General features: G+C 46.8%; 1 protein-coding gene across 2 annotated transcripts in view; it reads right to left on the minus strand.

Annotated features, from left to right (window-relative positions):
- CXADR (CXADR cell adhesion molecule) overlaps positions 1 to 24,841 on the minus strand; it is a 193,669-nt gene extending 168,828 nt beyond the window's left edge. For both annotated transcript variants that reach the window (XM_086934048.1, XM_086934046.1), the window contains exon 1: positions 24,358 to 24,841. In XM_086934048.1, coding sequence (XP_086790174.1) covers positions 24,358 to 24,412 — 55 coding nt within the window. In that variant the 5' untranslated portion in view covers positions 24,413 to 24,841. The remainder of the gene's footprint in view (positions 1 to 24,357) is intronic.
- Between the last annotated feature and the right edge of the window lie 720 nt (positions 24,842 to 25,561).

Genomic DNA, 25,561 nt, shown 5'->3' on the forward strand with positions numbered 1-25,561 from the left:
CTAGCTTTAAAATTAATATGCACTACAAAACTTCCCTCACAACCTATATTTCTTTCCTTGTGATTCACATAGAATTCAAAACTGGGCCAGTTCAATAAAAGTATGATCAATACATCATTATTCTTTATGACTTTGTTTATTCCTTTTTCATTGTTATTTGTTCATTTAAAAAAAAATCTTTTAAATATCAAAATTAATATCAATTTACAAAACACACATTAAATATCTTCAAGATATTCAATTACATTTCATAACATAATGTACACCCCAGGAAAAAGAACACAACCAAAAAGAAGGCACTCACTCATACAGTCACAGTAATTCAAACCACATCCATACTGCATTCATAAACTTTGGAAAGTTGGGGATATCAGAATGGCATTGATCTCCTTTGACCAACAAAACCAACTGCAATAAGCAGGATCTAAATGTCAGTGGTCAATATCAATGGTCGACGCGTTTCGGTGGTACAGGTAGAAAATGGACACCACCTTCATCAGGACCCTCAATAGAACCAACCAAAGTGACATCACCCAGGAAGTGTGTAGTAATCACAGTTAAATTGTATAATTGTAGAGCTTATTTATTTAAGAATATAAGATACAGCTCTTCAGTAACCCCCAGCATAACAACTGATTTTCTCTGGATCATGGGAGGTCAGCATAAGCATCACACAGTTCTATCTTAAAGAAACATTACCACACATATCCCCCTTACAATCGTTAATTTTACAAATAGTAAAAATATAATGCAATCACAATATAATAAATACAACAAACATGAATTTTACACAAGGAAGAAAAACAGAAAAACATTGATTCAAATGAAATCACTATTCTGAAAAATGAGGATTGATCCTACACACATTACCTACACTCCATACTCTTCCAACATCCAATTTCACCACAGATCCCATCACCTCAATCAGTCCAAGAGGTGGAGAATACTTGCTCTCTCCTTTTCTGACAAATCCAGCCTGTCTCACTACAACCCTATCTCCACTTTCTATCTTAACAATTTTCACACCCTTCCCTTTATCATAACTTTCCTTGTTACGTTCCTGAGACTCCTTAATTCTTTCAGTAACACACTCACGATCTACCCAAACTTGACTTTTCCTCCTCAACCATATAGGAGACTCTTTAGTTGCAGGTTCCCTGCCCTTCAGGGCAATGAACAGGGAAACGCCAGTAACAGCTTGAGAAGTCACACAAAGTGCCCACATCATCTTATTCAACTCCTCTCTCCACATTAGTCCATTGGCTAAGGATAATTGAATATTGTCCACAATTATCCTATTGACCCTTTCAACCAATCCATTGGCCTGTGGTCTAAACAAAACTACTCTAGCATGACCGATTCCCAAACCTTCAAGAAATTCCCTCATCACACTGGAAACCAATTGCACACCATTGTCAGTAACCAATGTTCTGGCAATCCCCTCTTCTAAAAATACTTCTTTGAGAAATTCAATCACTTTCACTGACGTGATATTCTCCACAGGCTTGATAGTAAACCACTTACTCTGATAATCTACTAGAACAATTAAGTATCTATTTCTAATTCCAAGCCTTTCAATTGGACTTAAATTGTCGAATGCTAACTTCTCCCATGGACGATCCGGAACCTTCACACACTCCAATGGAGGCTCATGAATAATCTTGCATTTATCACTATTTCTAAAGGCATGGCAATTCTTGACAACTTCCTCGACTTCCTTGTCCATTTCAGGTCACCAGAAACTCTGCCTCAATCTTCTCTTGCTCATGTTCCTACCTAGATGTCCCTCGTGTACAAGTTTTATTAACCTCCATCTTAGGTGGAACTGTCAGATTGCACCTCAAAACTTTCAGACTGGATACTCAACTGATCTTTTACTTTGATGTATTGCTTCAAATCCTCATTCAAACGCAAAACATTTCTCTGACCATCAATTATCGCACTCTTCAACCCTTCATACATCTCATCTCAATCCAACGACTTACTCCATTCTTCAAACTTCAAAGCCAATTCCCCACCAGTATGACTTGATGTTACATCCACTTCAACCATAAAAGAAATCCTTTCCTCCTCCTCAATCGGCACACGTGACAAACAGTCTGCTACTACATTTTTCTTTCTTCTTACAAAGTCAATTGTGAAATTCATATCCATGACTGATAAAAGCCATCTGGAAATTCTAGGAGTTACACTAGACCCTTGAAAACGTATAAGAGGCTTATGATCTGTCTTAAGCATAAAAGGTAGCCCCAGAGGTAAAACTTAAAATGGTTCATTCCCTACCAACAAGCCACGGCCTCTTTTTCTATGGCAGAATAAGATCTTTCAGCTCCTTGCAGACGACGTGACGCATAACCAATTATTCTTTCTTCATCATCCACATTTTGGGTTAATACAGCACCTAAACCCACATTGCTAGCATCCGTTGTTAGGATAGTTTTCCTATTGACATTAAAGTGACTCAGAGTGGGTGCGTGAACCAATGAGTCTTTAAACCTATTAAAAACTGACTCACACTATTCACTCCATTCAAACTCAATTCCTTTCTTCAGCAACGCCCTCATTGGTTCAACAATATCAGAAAAATTAGACACAGATTTGGAGCAGTATTCGGCCAGACCTAGAAACGACCTCAACAAGTCTTTGTCATTAGGCCTTGGAGCATCAACAACGGCTTCTACAATGTTTTTTTTTTTGGTTTAATGCCATTTCCAGATATTACATGACCTAAGTAATTTACTTCTTCCTTCCTCAATTGGCACTTCTCCCTTTTGATAGTCATCCCATGTTCAGCAATCGTCTTCAATACCTCATTCAAAAGTTCATCATTTCTCTCAAAAGACTCACCCACTACAAGAATATTGTCTTGGAAGCACAGAATTGTTTCCATTCCTTTGAAAATATTGTGCATTATCCTTTGGAACACCGTTGAGGCGGATGCTAGTCTAAACGACATACAATATCTAAAGGCACCAAGTGGTGTAACAAAAGATGTCAATGCTCTTGATTCTGGGTGTAAATTTACCTGATGGTAAGCAGCAGACATGTCAAATACAGAAAAGACTTTTACCACCACTCATTGACCTCTACATCTCCCCGATATTAGGAAGAGGTTGCCGATCAACCCAGGTGCATCTACTTAGATCGCTCAGGTCGATGCATAAGCGAATCTTGTTCCCTTCCTTGGGGGCAACCACAATGGGAGCAAGACATTCGGAGGCTTTTATAGGTTCTATGATCTTATTTTCCAAAATTTCATTAAAGTTCCTGTTGAAGAGGTTCTCTCATCAGCAATGGAATGGGTCTTACTCTTTGCACTACTGGAACTGCATTTCTTTTTAAAATGATACGGTGTGTGAAACCCTTAAACAAACCTAACTTATCCGTAAACACATGAGGAAATGAAGACCTCAGGTTTTCACCCCATTCCAGGTCAATCTCATCTACCTTTTCTACAAACATTACTGGCTCTTAACTGTTGGGATTAAGAAATATATTTAGATCTTTTTGATGTCAACATCCTAACAAATTGTAACTATCCTCGGATATGTACACTCTATCATGCACAGCATTTCCTTTGAAGACAATATCACTCCACATCATCCCAACAATGCTTATTCTTTTCCCTCCATACCCGACTGCTTTTGTGTCGGATTTTTGTAAATCACCAATTTGTCCATTCAGTTGTTTTTCAAAAACATTGTTGTTATCTACAATAGTAAACAAACTACCAGAATCAACTAACACTTTGACTGTACCCTTTCCCAAGACAATAGCACAGTGTGGTTTCTTAAGTTTATCAATACTCTTTTTTCACCACCACATTCTTATTACTCCTCAAATTCACACACTTAGTAGAATATTCATTACAAGTTACAACATCATCAATTTCATCAATAGACACAATGATGTCTTCTCGAACTTCTTCAAGGTTTTCAACTACTTTTACATTTGATGAAGGTCACATTTTTGTTCTACACATTTTAACCAAATGACCCTTCCTCCCACAAACTCTACATATCTAATTTCTTGCCCCAAAAGCAAAACTTGTAGCAATAGGTCCCGGGCCACCACATCTATACCATATAATTGTTCCTCTTTTAGTTTGTTTATTTGCACTAGCTTCTGTCACCTTGACTTCCTTCTTTACCTTTAATTCTTGTACATCAAGTGCTACAACTTTTTTTTATGACGATTTAATACTTGCTTTTCCTACATCAATTTATTTCATCCAAACTGTTGTATTTTCCATACTTTTAGCTATTTGTATAGCTTCCTCCAGAGTTGGATCCAAAGATAAGAGTCTTTCTTTAATTTTTGTATTTCGTACATCTAACAATTTGATCCCGAATCATTGACTCCATCAAACCCTGGAATTCACACGTTACAGCCAAACCACGTAAAGTAGCTACATAGCTCATAATGTCCTCATCTTGAGTTTGTGAACGACAAAAGAATTTATGTCTCTCAAAAACCACACTTAATTTAGGAGTAAAATGCTTTTCTAACATCTTAAGAGACATATCATACACAATCAGTTGGCCATCACCAATTCCCAATAAAACTTCAGGTAGATCATCAAATATTCTTCTACCTTCAGTACCTAAATGATGCAGCAATATGGCATGCCTTCTTATAGGTCCATATTTATCTCCTCAAATTGCCAACATGTAAGTAAAGAATATGTTTTTCCACCTTTTCCAAGGTATGGTTGGTTCACAAGGAACTGGTAAAAAACTAGGTGGTGCTGCTATTCCGTGTTCTGCCATCCCTGTAATAAAATCTAAAGTAACAAACTGCCACAACTAACTAAAGAAACAAACTACCACAATGAACTAAAACAAATAATTATTTTAAATTCTTACTTTAACTATCTAAAACAACAAACTTGTTGATGAAACACACAACTTTCCAAAAGATTTGATCCTCTTCCCTTCAATAAAAATAACAATCTAAAATAATTATATAAAACAAGAAACTGAAATCTGAGAGAAATCTGCCATCTTTGCTCCTTTTTCACTTCTTAGTCTTCTCTTTATATCTATGTTCTGTAACTTCTCCTTTCCCTTTAACTCCTTAGTCCTCCCTCTATGATCATGTCCTTATGAGAAGGATCATAGAGACGTGACACAGCAAAAATCGAAGAGCAACCAGCAATAACCGATGAAAGGTAAGGTATGGAGCCTTTTGTTGAGTTACAGTACATTTTTATGAAGAATTCATTGTGTATAAGTTATAAGTATTTGCGGTAAATCTATGGACTGGCAATACTTCAGGTTCAAGGAAGGCGCACAGTAGCACTCGAGCTCTTATTTCCTAATGCGCACAAGCAATGCTCCGTCCTCACGTCGGATGTTCTATTCAATGACACGCTCTAGCAAAGCTTCGTCCACACGTCAGTTGTTTACATTTGATAAAGCGCTCAAGCAAAAGTTTGTGCTCCCGCCGAATGTTCCCTTTTAATAGCGCTCAATTAATGCTTCGACCTCATGCATCGCTCTCGCGCTGAACATTTAATTTTAATAACGCTCGAGATATTAATATAAATAAAAACGTAGGGGGGCGTGGCCAAGATGGCGGGGTGAGCGGACGCTTCCTCCCGTAGCTCCTCCGGCCCGGCTCAGCTCGAGCCCCGTTTTCTGCGCTTCTCTCCCCCCGCAGCTGCCCTGCGGGTGAGAGGACTGTGCCGGAGTTCCTGGTGCACATATTGATCCTACTTTGACTCCTATCGCCCCGGAGGAAGTACCTCGAAAGTTTGCTCAAAGATCGGAGCACGGAGGAGAGCCTAGGAGGCGGAGCGAATTGCAGTGCTGTCCAGGTGCCTCGGCTGGGCCTGGTGCTGAAAGCTGGCGATCCCGAGGGATCGGACCTGCTGCGCTCCAAGGAATAACGGAGCCCTCCGGCCGAAGCCTACACGACCGGTGTCGCCGATGCACAGCGGACTTTGGACTTTAGCTGGCGCTTTGGCCCTTCACTACCGACGACGGTGCATGGTGCGGCGCGGACCCCGGATCTGGTGGCGAAGGCCGGAGGCATCCACACGGCAGCCGGCCTGAGTGGGCCCTCCGGTGCAACTGTGGGACATTGGCTGCGGACTTTCCCTGATTATTGTGCCCCGGGGACCGCCGGTGGTCTCGCCGGCCCGAGCCGCTCTCCCTGGCCCCGCCCTGCCGCCATCTTATCCCTGAAGAGCTGGAGTTGGCGACCTCCACCCGTGCCTCTGGCGAGCGGGTGCCTACTTTCGCCTTGACTTCTGAACTAATTCCCCGAGGGGTGCACCGCAGAGAGACCCTGACTTTGGCCCCCGGTCGCCACCCTGGTCGGAACCACGACTGTCTCGCCCCGGCCTGGGCCGCCATTTTGTCGCCTGTGACGCAGCACCCTTGTCTTCGGCGGGGTCTCCACATCTGGTGCCCACGGACGACTGGACGCATCGGCGGCGGCCGGCCCTGAGCCTTGCCCACTGCAGCAGCCACGATGACGGGGAGGGGAGGCTCGAAAAGGGGAGATCGCACCCTGCCGGACATGCTCAGCAGGGCCCAGCAGCTGCGGGACAGAACACAACCGTCGCCGGGATCCTCCCGGGCCTCGGCGGACGCAACTGGAGGCGAACCGCCGGTCACGAGGTCCTTTATGGAGGACTTATTTAGCTCCCTCAAGGAAGACTTCCAGACACTAAAGAAGGAAGTGGCCAGCGAGGTCCGAGAAGTGCGCAGGGAAGTAGAGGGCCTCGGCGAGCGTGTTGACACGGTGGAAGCAGCGGCCCAGCGCCGAGATGAGGAGATAGTACATCTCCAACAGGACGTTCTCCGCCTCCGGGAGCAGTGTGTCGAGCTCCAGGCCCACTCTGAGGATCTCGAGAACAGGTCCAGACGGAACAACATCCGGGTGCGGGGTGTCCCGTCCGCAGACGAGGGGACAGATTTAGTGGCCTATCTACAGGAGATGTTCCGGGAGATTTTGGGGGAAGATGCAGATTTCCCGATCCGCATAGACAGAGCGCATAGAGTGGGCCGACAGCGCCAGTCATCAGCACCCCCTCCGGACATTCTGGCGTTCTTGCCCGACTTTCCCTTGAAGGAGCGCATCATGGCAGAGGCCCGCAGGAAGCAGCCTTTAACTTTCAGAGAGCGGCCTGTGGCGCTCTACCAGGACCTGTCCGCCATCACGCTGCAGAAGCGCAGGTCCTTCAGGATTGCCACAGACTTTCTGCGGGAACATGAGACGCCCTACTCCTGGGGACACCCCTTCCGTCTGATCTTTAGATGGAATGGAGTGCTACACCAGCTGCGCTCCCTCCAAGACATCTGCGGAGTGTTGGGACTCACGGCCACGGAAGAAGACGGCGCGACGCCCACATGGAGGCGCTCAGAGAGACTGAGCCGGCGGAGATCGACCAGGAGACAATCACCAGCGAATGCGAGTCGCCCTGATTCCCCTACCATCAGGGCGGATATGGCGGAAGCTCTGAGAACGGCGGCCAGGACCTTGCCTGACTCCAATGGCGTGGCCTTGACGGCCTAACTTCACTCCGGGGGGAGAGATTCTTAGCCTCTACGATGCTGGGTTGGGGCTGGGGGTTGGGAGGGAGCGGCTGGAGGTGAGTGGCTGAACGTCCACTTGATTGGTTTCTACGGACTTGCCCGTTCGGGCTGGACTGAGACAATGGGGTGTTTTTATTTGTTTGTGGTTTTGGCTCGTTGCCAGGGGTTGGTTTTGGGTGGGTTTGAGAGTTGTTTTGTTGTTGGTGGGGTCCCGTCCGACATTGCCCAAGCACACGTGTGGCCTGTCTTGGCCTTCCCCGCGCGCCTGCCCCACGCGCCCCCTCCGCTGATCCCTCGCTTGCTACACAGCGCTTCAGTTCCCCGGGAGAGATGCCATCTTTAAAAGTAGTGACCCTTAACGTTAAGGGTCTGAACAACCCTGTGAAGCGCAGAGCGATCCTATCCCTGCTAGAAGGGACGCAAGCGGACATATGCCTTCTGCAGGAAACTCATCTGCTACCCAAAGATTGTCATAGGCTGCGCTCTGCCAAGTTTCCCACCCAATTCTTCTCTTCGGCAGCGACCAAGACTGCAGACGTAGCCATTCTTTTAGCTAGCTCCTTCAGGGGCGAGGTGTTGTACAAATATGCCGAACAAAAGGGGAGGCTCCTAGCATATCGCATGCGACTGGGGGGTATTGCCTTCACGGTTGGCTCCGTTTATAGCCCGAATGATCACCAGGATCGCTTCCTGGATTCAGTGTTGGTGGACGTCACTGCCTCGCCCGATCGCCATATTGTCTTGGGGGGAGACCTGAACATTGTCTTCGACTCGGCTATGGATAGGTCTGCACAGCGCTCCCCACAGGCGGGGGAGCTTTCCCGCGCGGTACAAGCCCGGATTGCGGAGATGGATCTGCACGACCTCTGGCGCGCTATGCACCCTACCGATAGGGACTATTCCCATTTCTCCCACGCGCACCGCACTTATTCGCGGTTGGACTACCTCCTGGTGAGTGGCCCGCTACGCACAGCCGCCACGGCGGCGGACATCGGGGTACTGTCCCTGTCCGATCATGCGCCGGTTTCCGGCGTCTTTGCATGGCCGGCGGCCTCCCCCTCTCGAGGGATGTGGCGGCTTCGTGATACTCTTCTACATAAGAAGTCGGTTGTGAAGTGAGTGGGGGAGGTCATTCAGGATTATTTGGTCCACAATGGCAACTCCGACACGTCTCAAGCGACGCAGTGGGCAGCCTTGAAGGCGGTCCTCAGGGGGGAATTTATCTCTATTTCCTCGGCCGAGAACAGGGAGCGGCAAAGTAAGAGGGACGAACTGACTGCGCAGGTCAGGGAACTTGAGCAGGTTCACCGCCGTACAGGGGCTCCTCGAGTTTGGAGGCAGCTGAAGGCGGCGAGGAAACTCCTTTCTGCGCTGGACCTAGATCGGGCGGAATATGCTGCGTTGCGTCTGAAGCATGCCTTTTACACGGGCGGGGACAGTTGTGGTAGGCTCCTGGCCCATCGGCTCAGGGCTGCACAGCAACGCAATGTGGTGAAGGAGCTAGTGGGGGCAGACGGGGTTACTGTTTCCGGTGACGCGGAGGTGGCGGACTCCTTCCGTAGCTTCTACGAAGCGTTATATGCCGCGGAGCCCTCCTCGCCGAGGGACGCTGAGGACTATCTGGAGTCTGTGACCCTCCCGGTGCTAGAGCCCGCCCAGGCGGACCACCTGGAGAGGGACATCCATGTGGAAGAAGTCATCTCTGCTATAGCGCGATTGAAACATGGTAAAGCCCCGGGCCCGGATGGTTACACGGCCTTGTTCTACAAGACCTTCTGCTCCGCTGTGGCACCAATCCTGGCTCGCCTGTTCAACTCCTTCTCCGAACCGGGCGCTATCCCGCCGGACCTTCTTTCCGTGACTGTGTCGGTTATTCCGAAACCCGGGAAGGATCGGACCTTGTGTGGTTCGTATAGGCCTATTTCGCTTCTGAATGTGGATCTTAAGCTCTATACGGGGATTCTGGCGTCCAGGCTTGGACTGCACCTACCGGGCCTGGTGGAGGCGGACCAAGCTGGCTTTGTACCCAGTAGACAAACAGTTGACAACACCAAGAGAGTGACGCACATATTAGAAAAGGCCTCGCGCATCCCGGGGGAGCGGATGCTGCTGTCGGTCGATGCGGAGAAGGCCTTTGATAGAGTTCATTGGCCGTACCTTGAGCTGGTTCTCAGGAAACTGGGAATCGGCGAGAAGTTCCGCACCATGGTCTTCAATTGTTATAAAAGACCATCAGCATCGGTACGGGTCAATGGGCACAGCTCTGGTAGTTTTGTCATTGAGCGCGGCACGAGACAGGGCTGCCCCCTCTCGCCACTCTTGTTCGCCCTCTACATGGAGCCGTTCGCCCAGAGGATTCGCGATAATCCGGACGCTATTGGGGTTAAGATGGGTCAGTACACCCATACTGTTAGCCTTTATGCGGACGATGTCCTGCTGACCCTGGACGACCCCAGGAGGTCACTCCCTGCTTGCGTCCAGGAACTGAACGCCTTTGCACACGTGGCCGGCTTTAAAATGAATATGGCCAAATCGGCTGCCCTGGACGTGTCGCTCGCCGCGGACACCAGGAGAGACCTCCAGCGTCTCTTCCCCATGCAGTGGTCCTCGTCCACGGTGCCATACCTGGGGATCCTGCTAGCGCCTTCGCTGCCTGAAATGGTTAATGCTAACTATTCTTCCCTTAGCAAGAAGATTAAGGAGGAACTCGGCCGATGGAGCAAGGGCCTGCTTTCGTGGCTGGGCCGTATCGCAGCGGTGAAGATGACGGTGCTGCCTCAGATCCTATACCTTTTTCGCGCCCTGCCTCTTCAGCCCCCTGTGGGTTGGATACAGCAAGCGCAGGCTGACATCTCCCGTTTCGTTTGGCAAGGCTGCAGGCCTCGGATGAAGAGGGTTCTCTCCACGCTTGCTCCGGAGGCGGGGGGTCTTGGTATCCCGGATCTCCGGAAGTATTTTCAGGCGGCGCAACTCCGATATTTGGTGGAATGGAGCAGGTGGGAATCTGATAAGCACTGGCTCTTTCAAGATCAGGCGGTGGCGGGCCGTACCCTTCAGGAGGTTCCATTCCTGCGGCGCGCGCATCGCCCGGCTAATCTTTACGCCTCCTTTGTCACCCGGGTCCCCCTGCGGGTGTGGGATGCGGTTTGCGAGCCCCGCGAATTAACTACCTTCCCATCACCGTTTACGCCCATAGTTGGTAACCCGGACTTTACTCCGGGCTTAGAGCCGGGAGCTTTTTCCCACTGGGTGAGTGCAGGTTGCAGGGCACTTTTTCAGGTTTACAGGCCGGAAGGCGTGCTTCCTTTCCAGCAACTCCGACAGGAGTTTGGCCTGACGGAGGCAGACAGATTGCGCTACATGCAGGTCCGCCACTGAGCTCTCCAACCCCAAGTGCGCGACGTTGCGGCCCGTCAAATCACACCTTATGAGCGGTGGCTAGTGACCCGGACCTCGGACGCCAAGCTCATTACCGATCTGTACAAATTTCTCCAACCCCCGACGTTTCACTATCATAACCCGGGGAGGGAGCGCTGGCATAGAGAGTTGGGCAGGACCCTGAGTCACAAGGAGTGGGACAAGATCGCATATCGGGCGAGGCACTCTGCGTACCACACTGGGCTAACGGAGACCTTTACTAAGGTGTCCACCTACTGGTATTACACCCCGGAGAGGCTCTATGAAATGCACAAACTCACCGACAAGGGATGTTGGCGGGGCTGCGGACAGGAGGGTACTCTATCGCACATTCTTTGGGATTGCCCGGTACTGACTGCTTACTGGAAAGAGGTCTTGGATGAGGTGGATAGACATTTTGAGATTGAACTGCCGCGCTTCCCGGCGTATGTTTTGCTAGGCCTTCCCAACGACCTAATGTACCCGCTGAAGTCCCGCAGGGGTAGACAGATTGCTATTGCGCTAGGCGCTTTGGTTGGGGAACATGGGAGGGTTGTGCGCACTGCCTTATTGCCTTACAACTGATGTCTTCCCCTCCCCTCCTAGACCGCCGACCTCCCCTTTTTGACCAGCACTGCTGCCACTCGTCTTTTTTCTTTACACTGTATTGTATGTAATCTTGACCTCCTACTTCCCTTCCCCATGTTTGTGTTTTAATAAAAATGCTTTAAACCTAAATAAAAACGTAATTTTCTACAAGGTCAATCAAAAATTAACTTCTTCTTTAAAGTCATCCAGAGCTTACTGATTTTTCCAAAGAAATCACGTATTTCGTCATTCCCCTCCTTTGTAACGCATTAAAGCAGAACAAGCTTCTGTAGATGAGTTAATATCTCGCATCCAAGTATAAAAATATTTCTAACTCACGGTTTTCAATCATTGAATTCCTTCAGGAGAATTCCTCAGTTTACCGCTTTTGTCCAGGGGTGAAGGTTACTCTGCATCTCACTGCACTCTGCCCCCTGCGCAGCTCCTTTGTCCTCATCGCCATAAAAAGGGTAGTAATCACACTTAAATTGTATAACTGTAGAGATTATTTATTTAGGAATTTAACATACAGCTCTTCAGTAACCTCCGGCATAACAACTGATTTTCTCTGGAACCTCCTGTGATGTCAGCATAAGCATCACACAGTTCTATATTAAAGAAACATTACCACAGAGTCCTGTCTGAGATCTTATTTTTAATAAACTAAATAGTTGAAGCAACCCTTTGATATTAGTAACAACTGTCAGGATCCATTGTATCCAGTACCACTGCTCCTCCTCACGAGAACAAATATGTTTATTTCACCCGGGTAGTTGCCACTCATCGGCATACCTGCACCCCCGTAGGAGAAACTAAGCATTGGCCGCACACCCGCACTCAGTCGACTGACTATTGCAGCGACCATAACGATACCTGTAAAGAATTTACAGGGGGTTTATTAGTTTCTCCTACGGGGGTGCAGGTATGCCGATGAGTGGCAACTACCCGGTACAATGAACGGAGAAACGAGGTGCAAATGAAGGCGCTGACCCTAACCCTGATAAAATTGCCACCAAATTTTGTAAGTGAATGAAACATGTTGGTTTTAATTGAGCAGGCACACAGCAAGGAATGAAACAGAATAGCCAGTGTTGCCTAGCTTGTTTTTAAACTAGGACATACCGGGTTTCTACGTCAGATCTCGGAGCCCCTATAGGGTCATTTTTAGAATACACATGAAGAAGAAGAAAAAGAACTGTCCATACGGTCCGGGTAAGGTCGGGAAAAAAACTACTTAAATTGATAGATAGAAATACTAGTATTCCTTTTTTGATTTATTTGAGACATTCCCTGCTTGCAAACAATGTAGAATAGGAATATTCTCTCTTTGCAGACAGCGAAGGACAGGTAGTGCAGACTTTTTGTCTAAAATTAATTGAGATATTCATTTTGACCTCTAAATACGTCAAGCCTGTTTTCTCTAGATTGTTTTGGACTGGACTGTTTGTTAGAGGTCAGTCATCCGGCACCGCCGGAAGGCACCCCTAACAAGGACATGTACGTAAAATATGGATTAGCCACCGTAGCTTATAGCAAACTATAGCATAAGTACACTAGGAAGGACCACTGACCGGATCTTTCGATCCTGCTAAAATAGAAATGTTAATATTAGCTCTCCACAAAAAGAAAGCTAGACCAGCCATGTTTGATAGTTTTGGTTTATGGCGAAAAGAGGCAGCTCAACGAAAGAAAAGAGAAAGCTAGACAAGATTAAGAAACGCGAAAATCTGCTTACCAAGCCTGTAAAAAGTTAAAAGAACTAAAAGAAAAGGGAAATCGATAAAAAGGAACAGGAATCAAAAAGATCAGGTCAGTGCCCTGTTAAAAACGCCCTCAACTCTTTACCCAGAGTTACCAGTAAAACAGAGGGTAGATGATGATTTATTATTAGGTCCCCCAATGATATACATGCCACCCCCTTATGCCCCTACTCATCCCTTAGAACAACGCCAGGACCCCCAAAATATAGCTGTGGATGGCACGATTGCCTCAGTCTCCACAGCCTCTGATCCCACCGAGTCACCCACACCAAATGCCTTATCAAAGGATGCAGTAGTAGAGGTAGGAACAAAAGAAATAGGAGCGCCCAGGGTCCGCGATTAAGTAAAAATGAGCGAGCAGGCATTGATAAAATAGTTAAAACCCTCATAGATAGGAAAGAAACAGAAGAATATGTAACTAACATATACGACTCCTATGTTGAAAACCACAAACGATACTTTATTGTAAGTCTGTTACCACACCCTTACTGCATATGAAGAGAAGTACCAAGACGTAGGGCCTGAGCGACTAGTGGCTCTCTATAGGAAGTTAGAAATCGGAGATGAAAGCGACAAAGATGTTGCAGAACTATTTTCATCCACACTAGAAGTATTGCGTCACCTCGAAGAACAAGGACAGATAGATAGGGACAGGACAACTAAGATAGCAGGACCCCCGGTGGAAAAACCAGATAGCATGATGCCAATAAAAGAAGCTGCCCCTTACTGGGTACCTCCTAGAGGACAAGGGACTAATGACATTATATCCATCAAGACGCTAGAGGAAAGGTGGTCTACAATTGGGTGTATCAGCCATGGGACAGACAGGACATCTTGACATTCCGTAAATCTATGTCAGATTTACGAAAGAACCCCACCGCCTTTTACACCGAGCTAGGTGCCGTTCTGGGATCAACAATAATGACACTTGCCGACATAGACTTGTTCTTTGGGTTAGGTTTGCCAGCAGATGTGTGGAAACAGATTAGGAAAGTAGATCATACCGAACTGTTTGGTCATACCTGGGAACAACTCGACACTAGATAAACAGAGGAACCCTGGTCAAAAAACAGTTAAAGCAATTTTAGACCTTCCTGACAAAATAGTGCAGAAAGTGAAAACGCTGATCCCAGAGAAAAAGATAGACTGGTCCATAGTAACCGCGTGCCACCAGAAACCACAAGAGGAGGTCTCAGAATATTTCTCCAGATTTGAAACTGTGTTGTCCGATAACAGTGGACAGGACATGACCACCGCAACCTGACACCACTTATTTGTGCAGAACTAAGTCAAAGGACTACTGCTAGATGTATCCCAGAAACTACAAGCCATCGAAAGTAGTTGGGCAGCATCTAAACCGGCGGCCATTCTACAAACGGCCCAGTACTACGAGCATCAGAGAAACTAAAATGACAGGGCTACAGAAAGGAAAAAAGAAGAAGGACTTGAAGGAAAGGGTAATGTTAGCACAACTCCAGGAGGCGAATACAGGAAGGGAGCAATATAGGGGAGGAAACCAGCAAAATATCCCTAGAGTACAGCCACCTAGGAACAATCCATCAACATTATATGTAGGACGCTAAGACCGAGGACAGGATCAATGTGCATTTTGCAAAGAATATGGAGTCTGGCTTTGTTAGGAGCTGGTAGGGGCAGAGGGGCGAGGGAAATATCAAGTGGACAGAGAGGAAGAGGACATGGGAGAGGGTATGGTATGCGAGTGAAGCAAGCGAGGAAAGGCCAGAAAGAGTGAACACATTTGACCACCCCGGACAGAATCAGTACCAACAGCCAGACAATTCTAGACTCTTGTGTCCCCAAAAATTAGAAGCAAGTCCGCTCTTTGATAGGCCTCACCTCGTTTTGAAGACAGTGGTTACCGAACTTTAGCCTCATTGTCAAATCCATTCTCTCCCTCCTAGCTAAAGACATCCCCCCCACCTCTCCCCTGGACCCCTGAATGTCAGATAGCCGTTAAAGAACTATGCAATGCCCTTTGCTCAGCGCCAGTCCTAGGTACCCCAGATTACTCCAAACCATTCTTCCTCTACACACACGAAAGGGAGGGATGTGCATTATCTGTCCTAACACAATCAATTGGTCACAAACAACACCCTTGTGCATATTTTTCTGCCACCCTCGATCCAGTAGCCAGAGCGCTGCCAGCTTGCCTGCGCGCAGTGGCAGCTGCATCGATAAGCCAGAGCGAAGGGACAGTGCTCTCCAATCCAGTCACTGTTTTAGTACCCCATGCAGTCGACACACTACTGAACCAGACCAAAACCCAACACTTGACTAGCGCCCGACTGACCGGATAGGAGTGGACCCTGCCAGCACCGCACATTTACCCTAAAGCGATGCACCACCCTCAATCCAGCCACACTGTTACCCCTGCCTGAACATGATCCTAACGTGGCTCCACTACATGACTGTGTGACACTAACCGATGAACAAACAGAGTAGAGTAGACCTCAGAGACACTGCCTTTCTACAGCCAGATTGAGAACTATGGGTGGATGGTTCGTGCATCCAGCTCCTCGACAGCACCACCTCCGCTCCATACGATGTCGCCACACCCCCAACCATTCTAGAAACAGCCCGTATTGCCCAACGTTCCGCCCAGGCAGCAGAACTCATTGCCCTCACACGAGCATGTATTTTAGCAGCTGGTACGACAGTTAACATATACACCAACAGCCAATACGCCTTCGGGGTCGTCCACCATTTCAGGATTCTATGGAAAGAGTTACTGAATTCACACAGTACACTCATCCTGCATGGGGATTTAGTCCCTGCCTTGACAGAAGCAGTCCTCCTCCCCAAAAAGCTAGCAGTGATAAAATGCCATGCACATAGGCAAGTGACAGATCTCATTGGACAGGGAAATGCGCTAGCAGACGTTACTGCCCGAGCCACGGCAGAAGACAGAACTACGACACGAATGTATGTGACCATGTCACAAGCTGAACAATGGACTGACGCTAGGACCACTGTAAGGGACATAGACGACAGGCACACAAGACGAATTGACCGAGTGGGAAAGGGTGGGACTAAAAGACGAGGAAAATTGCTGGAGAACTAAAGACGGGAATAAATGGCTGTTACCCAATGCCTATCTAGTCCCCATATTGACCATGGCACATTTACCAGCACACATAGGCTCCATCCCCATGATTAAACTAATCACCAGAATATGGCATAATGTCAAGATAGCAGAATCTGAAAAACGCCTAGTACAATAATGTATAGTCTGCCTACAACACAACCCAGGGAAGGGGACAGTAGTACCACTGGGGTTTTGGAGTGGTAATGGGTGGAGGCATATCCCACCTGCGACAATACTGCCATAGCCACTGCAAAAGTATTGTTCAAAGAAGTCTTCCCGCGATACGGCCTTTGCAGAATTTTATGGAGCGACAACGGCCCACACTTCGTAGCCGAAGTGATACAGAACATACTGAAAGGGTTGGGGGTAAAACAAAAGTTCCATGCCGCCTTCCACCCCCTATCAGCGGGCCTGGTAGAGAGACACAATACAACATTGAAACTAAAGCTAGCCAAAATAGTTGCCACGACCGGGTCGAAATGGCCCGACGCCCTTCCATTGGCATTGCTATCAATGCGCTCCACCCCAACCAAACACAGACTGACCCCTTATGACGTGATCTTCGGCAGGCCTATGAGCATTTGGGCGGCACCAAGACCCACCTCCATTAACGATGTCCCGAACATACTGTCAGATTATTTGCATAAATTGACAAACAAGCTAACAATTATCCACCAACAGGTGCAGCAAGCCTTGCCTGACGTATCCACGGGCCCAGGACACGTGATAGAGCCTGGGGACTTCATCCTAGCTTGCAACTTCCAAAGAACGAAGAATCTGGAGCCAAGGTGGGCGGGCCCCTCGCAAGTCCTGATCACCACTTAAACTGCCCTCTGAGTGGAAGGAAAACGAAACTGGCTGCATGGCCATCACTGCAAGAATGTCCCTCCAACGCTGGCAACCTGTGAAGAGGCAGAGGTGCAAGAGGAAGTACTCGCAAAAGACCGACCAGCTCTGAGTTGCTACCCACCAGAAGACACCCTCCAACTGTCTGAATTTCCCGACCCCACGGTGCCATCCAAGGAAGGGTACAACCTAAGATCGACGAAAAGGGGGAGCTCCAACAACAAGGCCACTAACTGATTCAGAGTCTCAGATTGGTAGCACAGCCAAACAACGCTATCAGGCAAAGGAACCAGACATAAGTCTGTGGTCCTAACAGTTGGTGAGCTCCTCGAAGATGATGGAAGAAATGGAACACCTGCAAAGCCACCGCAAAGACACCAAGACTGGTAGCATACAATACAAAGTAAAAAGACAATTGCACTTGTAGCCGCATTTCTCACCTGCCTCCTGCTAATGGCCACACTCTGAATCATTGAAGAGGATGCACCTGCATACAGAACATTGTCACCAACCATGCAACCAATCACCAAGAAAGAACACTACCTGGTATCACTGTCGCCACATCTCCGAGAACGACGCAAAGAGTTCTGGAATAATTATTTCGTACAGATGCTGCACCAGCACAATCTTGCCACCAATGCCACCAACTGTTGGGTCTGTGGGCTGCTACCACATGCCACTGAACATTCCATCCCTTTCATTCCATCACCCTTTTCTGTTAACGGATCTTGCCTTGCCTGGATGATGCTCCTACAAGAAAGTTACAAAGACAATGCCACTTCCGATGGGACAATCGCTCAGTTCTGCAACGAGTTCTGGCTAAACAAAACAGGAAGAACAGCCGCTCCCTTTGCCCTCACACCTCCAATGCGACATTCCCAATGAATGTCCCTTCCAAAGAACGAGTGGAAATACAAGTGTTCAATAATCCTGTCAGAGCCACATTTTCCTAACTGAAGAAATGAACTGCTGCAACACTGACTGTGGCCCCATCTGTGGTGAACGTCTCTGGCCTTGTTTGCATTGAAGGCCCTGGGACTAAGAATGTGGGTCACAGCACTTGTAACATTGTATGGACTTTGAACACTGCCAACCCTCCAGCCTTTGTTGCATCACCCAATATGTACTTTGTCTGTGGAACCAAAGCCTACACCTGGCTCCCAAGAAACTTGGGGGGCACGTGCTACATCGTCTTTGTTTTGCCACCAACCTACACAGCCCCTGCAGAGCATCATCGAGAAAAGTATTCTAAAGACACTGATCAAGCAGACTCTGACGCATCACAGTTCCTCGATGCAGCAAAAGGGCTCGTCCCGCTATGGGGTCCGATGGCAAACAGCTGAGCCATCAGACATCTGTCTCAAGAGGTAGAAACAGCCCTGAACGTCACAGCTGGCATCCTCACCAACAACACTGCCGAGCTTCAAGCGGTCCGTCTGGTGGTCCTACAAAACCGCATGGTCCTGGACGTGGTACTAGCGGACCATGGAGGAGCATGTCGCATCATCGGTGCCAGTTGTTGCATATACATCCCTGATAATTCACACTCTGTCTATGAAGCAATCGAACATCTCCACAGACTGTCTTCAGAAATTCATCAAGGATCAGAGACTTGGACAATTGGAAGTTGGCTTTGGGGCATCTTGAAGGACTGGGGTTGGAAAATATCAATGTTTCTCTTGGTACCAGTATTGGCAGTATGTCGTTGTTGTTTGGGTGTACACTGTATGCCACCTTTGTGTTCTCTTTGCATAAGTACCTTGCGCCCTAAGACTATGGTCACTCAGCTAACAAAAATTAGAATAATGTATGAACAAGAGATACAGGAAATTATGGAGATCGAAATAGACTGACAAGCTGGCTAGTTATGTTCAAAGGGGCGACTGTTAAAAGCAAAACGACAATCATGAACATTATCTGTGTCATCTTGTCTGATGGAAGATCCTACGTGCACATAAACTGCAGTCACTCTGACCGACCACAGACATTTTGTATTCCGTTGGTCACCTTCGTTTCACCCTGCCCTTACTCGCATCCCTCTGACCAACCTGGTATGTGAGTTGGGGGCTATAAACTATTGCCACGACAAACATCAACACCACCTGCTGCCACAAACTCGTTTTTCCTCTCATCTCTGTTTACAGGCAAACCCATGGACATTCCTACACAAACAGGTTTAAAATACCAAACAGACTCTTGCAAACATGGTTTATTGCACTGCACACAGCAAGACTTGTTTTTGCCAACAAAGGGACCTGTTTTTATCAACAGAACGGACTCTTAGATCTGGCCGGCCTCACGTGTTTTAGACCCTAAAGCAAGGTCCAGCTGCAAGATTAAATTGTCTGTTTTGACCTGGGTGGGAGGAGAATTAATGTTGGGCTTGTATAACCATGTCGAGAAAACAATGTTGGGCTTGGGTGACAACCTGCCCGGGGCGGAGACTCCAAGCTTGTAACCATGATAAATTAAACAAATACATTGGGCCAAACCTGTATAAAAGGAAGAGCCAAAAGGAGATGCCAGCAGAACACCTCCCTGAGATATCCCGGTGTCTGCAGTTGACGTGGTCTCCTCTTAAGAGTAATAAACTTTTTTCTGGTCTTCCAGTTGCCAGCGCTTGCCTCATTATTTTGGTAACGAACCCAAGGTGAATTAGAGGTGGGACCCTGCCACCGGGTAGCATTGGGGGTCTTAGAAGACTCGCTGCTTTTCACAGGAGCTGGTATTTTGTTGAGGTGTAGCTAACACTGATACAAACAATATATTTCACCAGGATATTCTTCCTAATTTACACACTGCAAGAAGTTCTCCTGTAAGACTGTCCTGATTTCAAACCCTCCCCCAACACCCATATGAGAAAAGCCCAAAGCATTGAGTGGACAGTGTCCGTCTGATTTCCTTTCTTCTTCAGAGGTTTATGTAGGTATTTCTTGGCGCTAAGGAAATGTACTGGTATGACTGTATGAACTAGGGCACCCATGACACTGAGGGCAAAATGAAATACGCAATAACTTTGTATATCAAGCCATCACAGAGGGACAACAACTTAATATATCTTGCAAGCTTATTAGACGAAATGAGCTGATGAAAGTTTGTGAGAAATAGCCTTTTCATACTGCATAAGCATTAAGTGACAGAAAAGATGAGCAGTCTTGGTTGGTTTGGTGGCACTTTATACTCCCAGAACAATTTTTTTTAAATGCTGACTACAACTCATTAAGTAGTAGTAACAGTATTAAGTAAACTGTAAGTAAAATAAAAGTATTAACTGGAGAGAAAAAAATCCTCAGACATGGTGTGCAATTTAGAAGTCACCTCTGATAAGTTATCCTTGGAGAGTCATGTCAACAAAGTGGCAGGCACCTGCTTTGCTCTTCTCCAAGGTTTAGGGACACTTTTACCAATGTGGCCCCCCCATGCAAAAACCATGATTGTGCAAAGCGTGATACTTAGTAAGCTTGATTGTGGTAACACACTGCTACTCAAAGTACCGGAATACCTACTAAAAAGACTGCATCGAGCCATGGCCTCAGCCACGAAGTTACCTTTGAATAGGCAAAGGAGATCATCTGCCTCCAGGGTCATGAATGAACAGCACTGGCTTCTAATAAATCAGAGGATAGCCTTTAAATCGTTCTTCATAGTTTTCAAAGCACTTCAGGGAAAAGGCCCCCTGCCTCTACAAAGAAGGATACAAAAGCATGTACCTGGAAGATGCCTTTCTTCAGCAACTGCAAACCTCAACTGTGTTGCAAAATTAGGTTTTAAAAAACACAATAGGGCGGTCGAGCCTTTATGGTCACAGCGGCTCAGCTTTGGAATAAGCTCCCTGTTTGTTGCTTTAAGATCTCTAACGGATCTACTACACGTAAAAAAAATCCCTAAAAATGTGGCTCTTTCTTGTGTAACACTAGGATCACAGCTGCCCACCCACATTAGTAGCATGGACTTAGTTTACATATAGGCTCTTTGTGCCTGTATACCTAGAAGGTGAAAGTGCGCTTTATAAGTGATTTCAATAAAATGAAATAAATTGAGAAAGTACTGCTAATATGTTTCAACCTAAGCTTTTCGTTTTGGACGGAGCGACGAAAAAGTTTAAAAAGACCTCGCCAAACTGAACACCCAGTTCTAAAAAGTCAAAACCTGCATAATCCCATTACACTGCGAGGTTAATTAGGTGTAAATTTAGTGTACGTGACAAATGGAAGTCTTACTGCAACTTTGTTTTATGCAGAGTTCATGCTCTTTGCATAAACTTGTGATCATCAAATTAGGCTGAACAGTGACATAGATCAGCAACTCAATGCATTTCATCTCAGTAAACAGCTTGAAGTCTAGAAAATAATATTCCTTCGCAGCGATTAGCTTTAATAACGTGGATGTGCTCACTCACATTTAAGCAAATACAAACAAACCAATGGCCAGCAGTAATGGGAAATGAAGGCACACGGGTGACAGTGCGCCAGATGAATCCCCAGGGAATAGTCTACTACAATTACACAACCGAGGAACAGAGAGCTTGAAGTGGTTCAACTAGTTGAACCCGTCAACCATTCCAACTAAAACTGGAATGGTTTTCTTGCTGTGCCAACTCAAACACTCTTCTGGAAAGGTTCATCATCATCTACAAACTGTAAAGTGTGCCCACAGCTGAAAAAGTTTAATGTTTGGAGTTCGTCCATGGATTCTTTGCTCAACATTTAGAAAGCACAAGAGTCCGCTATTTAAATAGACATTACTGCAGAGGTCTAAATTTGATAAATGAGGCAGGAAAAAAAATCAAATACCGCCCAGGCAGGAGAGCCTTACGAGGAAAAACCCATGTTTATTGCAATCAATAAAGTACTGCCTCACGGAAATAATGTGTTATGTAGCATACTATAAAAGAACCAACCCGCCTATGTAAACAAAACCAAGGTTCAGAAAACAAGAAAAGACAACCCATCACCCGTTTACGTCGATTTCCAAACACCACTCAACAGAGGGGAAATTCAACAATTGGCATCACACAGGCCGAAATAAAACCGAACAGCAGGTTATAAACATATAACCAGGTCTTTAAAATAAACATTTTTTTGTTACACAACTCAGTTCGTAATCTCGGGCGAAACTTTGTAAAACTGCATTTCCGATCACTGATCGTGCATATATGTCCGGGAACTTAAGGTCACCCGACACGGAATAATCTTGCCATCCGCACTGATCAAGAGTAAACACGTGAGTCATAAATACAGAGGCAACAAAGTCCACAATCGAGAGCGGATGGGTCAGCAATTTTAGGACTCAAATGCACAACTTCATCTACTTTAGAAACACAAATGTATGCAGTCAAGAAGTGCCCACATTCTCAACTAGCGGGACACTATAATAAACTTCCTGATAAAATTAAACATGTGCTGCCAAGCTTGGGCGCTCGTTTGCAGGAGTCACGTTGGCGAGTTGACATTTATTGTTTAGTAAAAAGCGGACCTGGTAAAATGGTAGGGTGTGGTGTGCCACTAAGTATTAATAACAACGACGAGCGAGGATCCGCATGTTTTTAGCATCCTGAGGCTAAAAGAGCCGAGTGACTCCTACTGCAAAAAATCTGGGAGATGAGAGTTCCAAGCGAGACTGTCAAAACAGGAGCTTTACGGGACTTCTGCACGTCACTCTCACGGTCTCTTCCATTAGGGTGGGGCGTTTTACAAATAAATATGCAGTTCTTTCAATGGTATTCTGAGAAGGTACATGAGGAAACATCGAGATTAAAGAAGTAAACAGCACAACTGGGTAACGAAGGGGGGGGGGGTGGATCTCCGTTTATTTAAAAGACACAAGTTGAACAATGAAAGTATCTTGAAACACAAAATGCCATCCTGTTTAAGTTAGATTGTTTTTCTTCTTCAACAAACGGTCATGCCATAGGTAGGGAGTGCAGAGAATATGCTAGGAGTGCAGAGAATATGCTATGACTGAAGACAACGTGTATCAAAGGTATTCTAAAACATGATTGCCTGGAGTGGATTGGGGGAGGGGGGGCACAGTCTTGTGGGTAGAAGAATGCAACTCACATTGAGCAGCAATGGGAAGATCAAAAGCAGGTAAGAAATGTTCCATGTCCATACACAAGAACTGCTCTTCGTGCACATGTAATTATCAAATTAAAATTAGATTAACTGAAGAGCATGCACTTTTAGAAACAAGTGTCCATTTTTTTGGGTGTGCTTTAAACTTGATGTTCCTTTCAAAAAACAGGTGATCATAAAAAGTAGGTTACTGTTACACTGTGACGTAAAAATCACTATACAAAGATAAAAAGCAATGGCTTCGGTGCTACCGACACATAGTTTATGTTTCCATCAGCTTCTCTTAAAAGCAAAATAGCCCTGGAGTTTAACTGTGTGCTTTTGTCGGGGTAAGGTAAGAAATTATATTGGCTAACAAAAAACGGGTGTGGATCAGACAACACAACTGGTCTCGCAACACAGCTATGAGACCTCACCAGTGTCCACACTAAGTTTGCTTTCTAAAAGCAGCAGACCCTCCCTTGACTCACAATCACGCCACGGATGAGGATAAACAATGCGCCAGTAACATCCTCTGAGAGCCGCCCGCCCAGGGACTGTTGCACCCACTGGCCGAGCCTGGCTGCAACCAGAAACCAAAGGCGAAACTACAGAACAGATAAGCAGCCACCAGAACAAACACAGGAAGGAAAAAACATGACCAGCGACGGCCAAGCCCTGGGACACCTGCAGGGGCACCATAACAACCGGCAACTAGGAGCGGCGCAGCCCTGAGCCGTGGGGATCGGCTCTGGGTATTGAGGATAGCAGGGAGGACGAGCGGGATGAGGAAAGCGTGGCTGACGGGGGCGAGGGGAACACAGACATTAACTTTACAGCTGCCTTCATGGCCGGGTGCAGCGAGGGATAGGTGCAGTTAAAAAAAAAAAAAAGTTATGGGGAGCGTCAGCCGTGGGGCACCACATCGGTAAACGGGTCTGGAGTTTGACCACTGTATGTACCACCTTCCTCGTCGGCAGCGCCACTCGCTTTGTGCGGGATTGCGCACCAGCACCAACCGCCCGCGGCTCCTCCCAGGTCACCCCATGAGCGCTCGGACTCACCGACTCCAACCAGCAGCAAAGCCGCCAAGGGAAGCAGATGGGCTGGGATCCCCATCCTAAAGGCGGTGGCTGGAACGAGAAGCAGGGGCAGGCGACGGATCCGCGTACTCGCTCCCAAGCGGCCGCTGCCAACTCCAACAACAGGATAGCCTAAGGCGGCAGCAGCAGGTGAAGGCGCGTCACTTCCGGTCGGACAGAGAGGGATGAGGCGCGCGCGAGCAGGAGCAGCCCTGAGCTCCCGTGTGTGGGAAGCGACTCCGCGCCCACGCCCTCTGGTCACTTTATGTTGCCTCGCATGAAGGGCATTTCTGTCCTCTTTTCGACTCGCCGGTTTCAGCCGGGTAGTGAACACCGAGCGAAGACTATGACGTCTCCCAAATTCACGCGGATTTTACAACAACGGGGCTTAAGAAGGACATAGAATATGATTTTTTTTCTCCCGCACATTTATTAGGAACAATCTGAAATGTCCTCTGGTTTCGTTAGAGAGCGTGCACAGAATGCGTGCCCTCTTGAGCTTTTTTTTTTCTTCATTTCTTGGAGGGGGGGTTATTAACTGTTAACACCCATTTTTTTTCTCCTGCCCCGTTTTAATTTGTCGATTTCTTTTATTTAGATAACTTTGATAACACTTTCACGTTGAACGAGTATGTGAGCACTTTGGAGATATCAATTTAACCAAAAAGGACATGTAACCGGCTCGAGCTCTTGGGGTGGCCATTACGCAGTTATTTTTTGACGCTGTCCTCCCCAATATCCTCCTCCATGAACTCCCTCACCACCACTTTCCATAGCCTCTCTCTCTCTCTCTGACGTACTGTTTTTTAGCATAGAGTTACCTGGGCTTTAAGTGGGCCGGGTCCTGCCTGTGCTCAGCACCTGCTGTTCTTAATTTTTGCCCTCACCCTCGGTGAAAAAAAAATCTTAACTCTGCAGCAGTGCCACCCTTCCCCTTTAATGTAACTTCAAAGAGACTCCTTATAGTTGTTTTAGAGTCTCATGTCAGATCTTAAGCATTTTCAAAGTTATATATAATCAGGCCGTGTTTGGTGCTTATTTATCATATGCAGCTAACAACCATTGACAAAGCCAATAATCCACAAGTAATCCATGTTTGGCTTTAAAATCGTGAGTCTCCCGCTTGAATCGGGTCTATTGGCACGTATGGATGAGGCAAAACGGCAACTAGACAAAATTCAGAACT

Source organism: Lissotriton vulgaris, chromosome 8 (assembly GCF_964263255.1).
Source record: "Lissotriton vulgaris chromosome 8, aLisVul1.2, whole genome shotgun sequence".
Classification (NCBI taxonomy): domain Eukaryota; kingdom Metazoa; phylum Chordata; class Amphibia; order Caudata; family Salamandridae; genus Lissotriton; species Lissotriton vulgaris.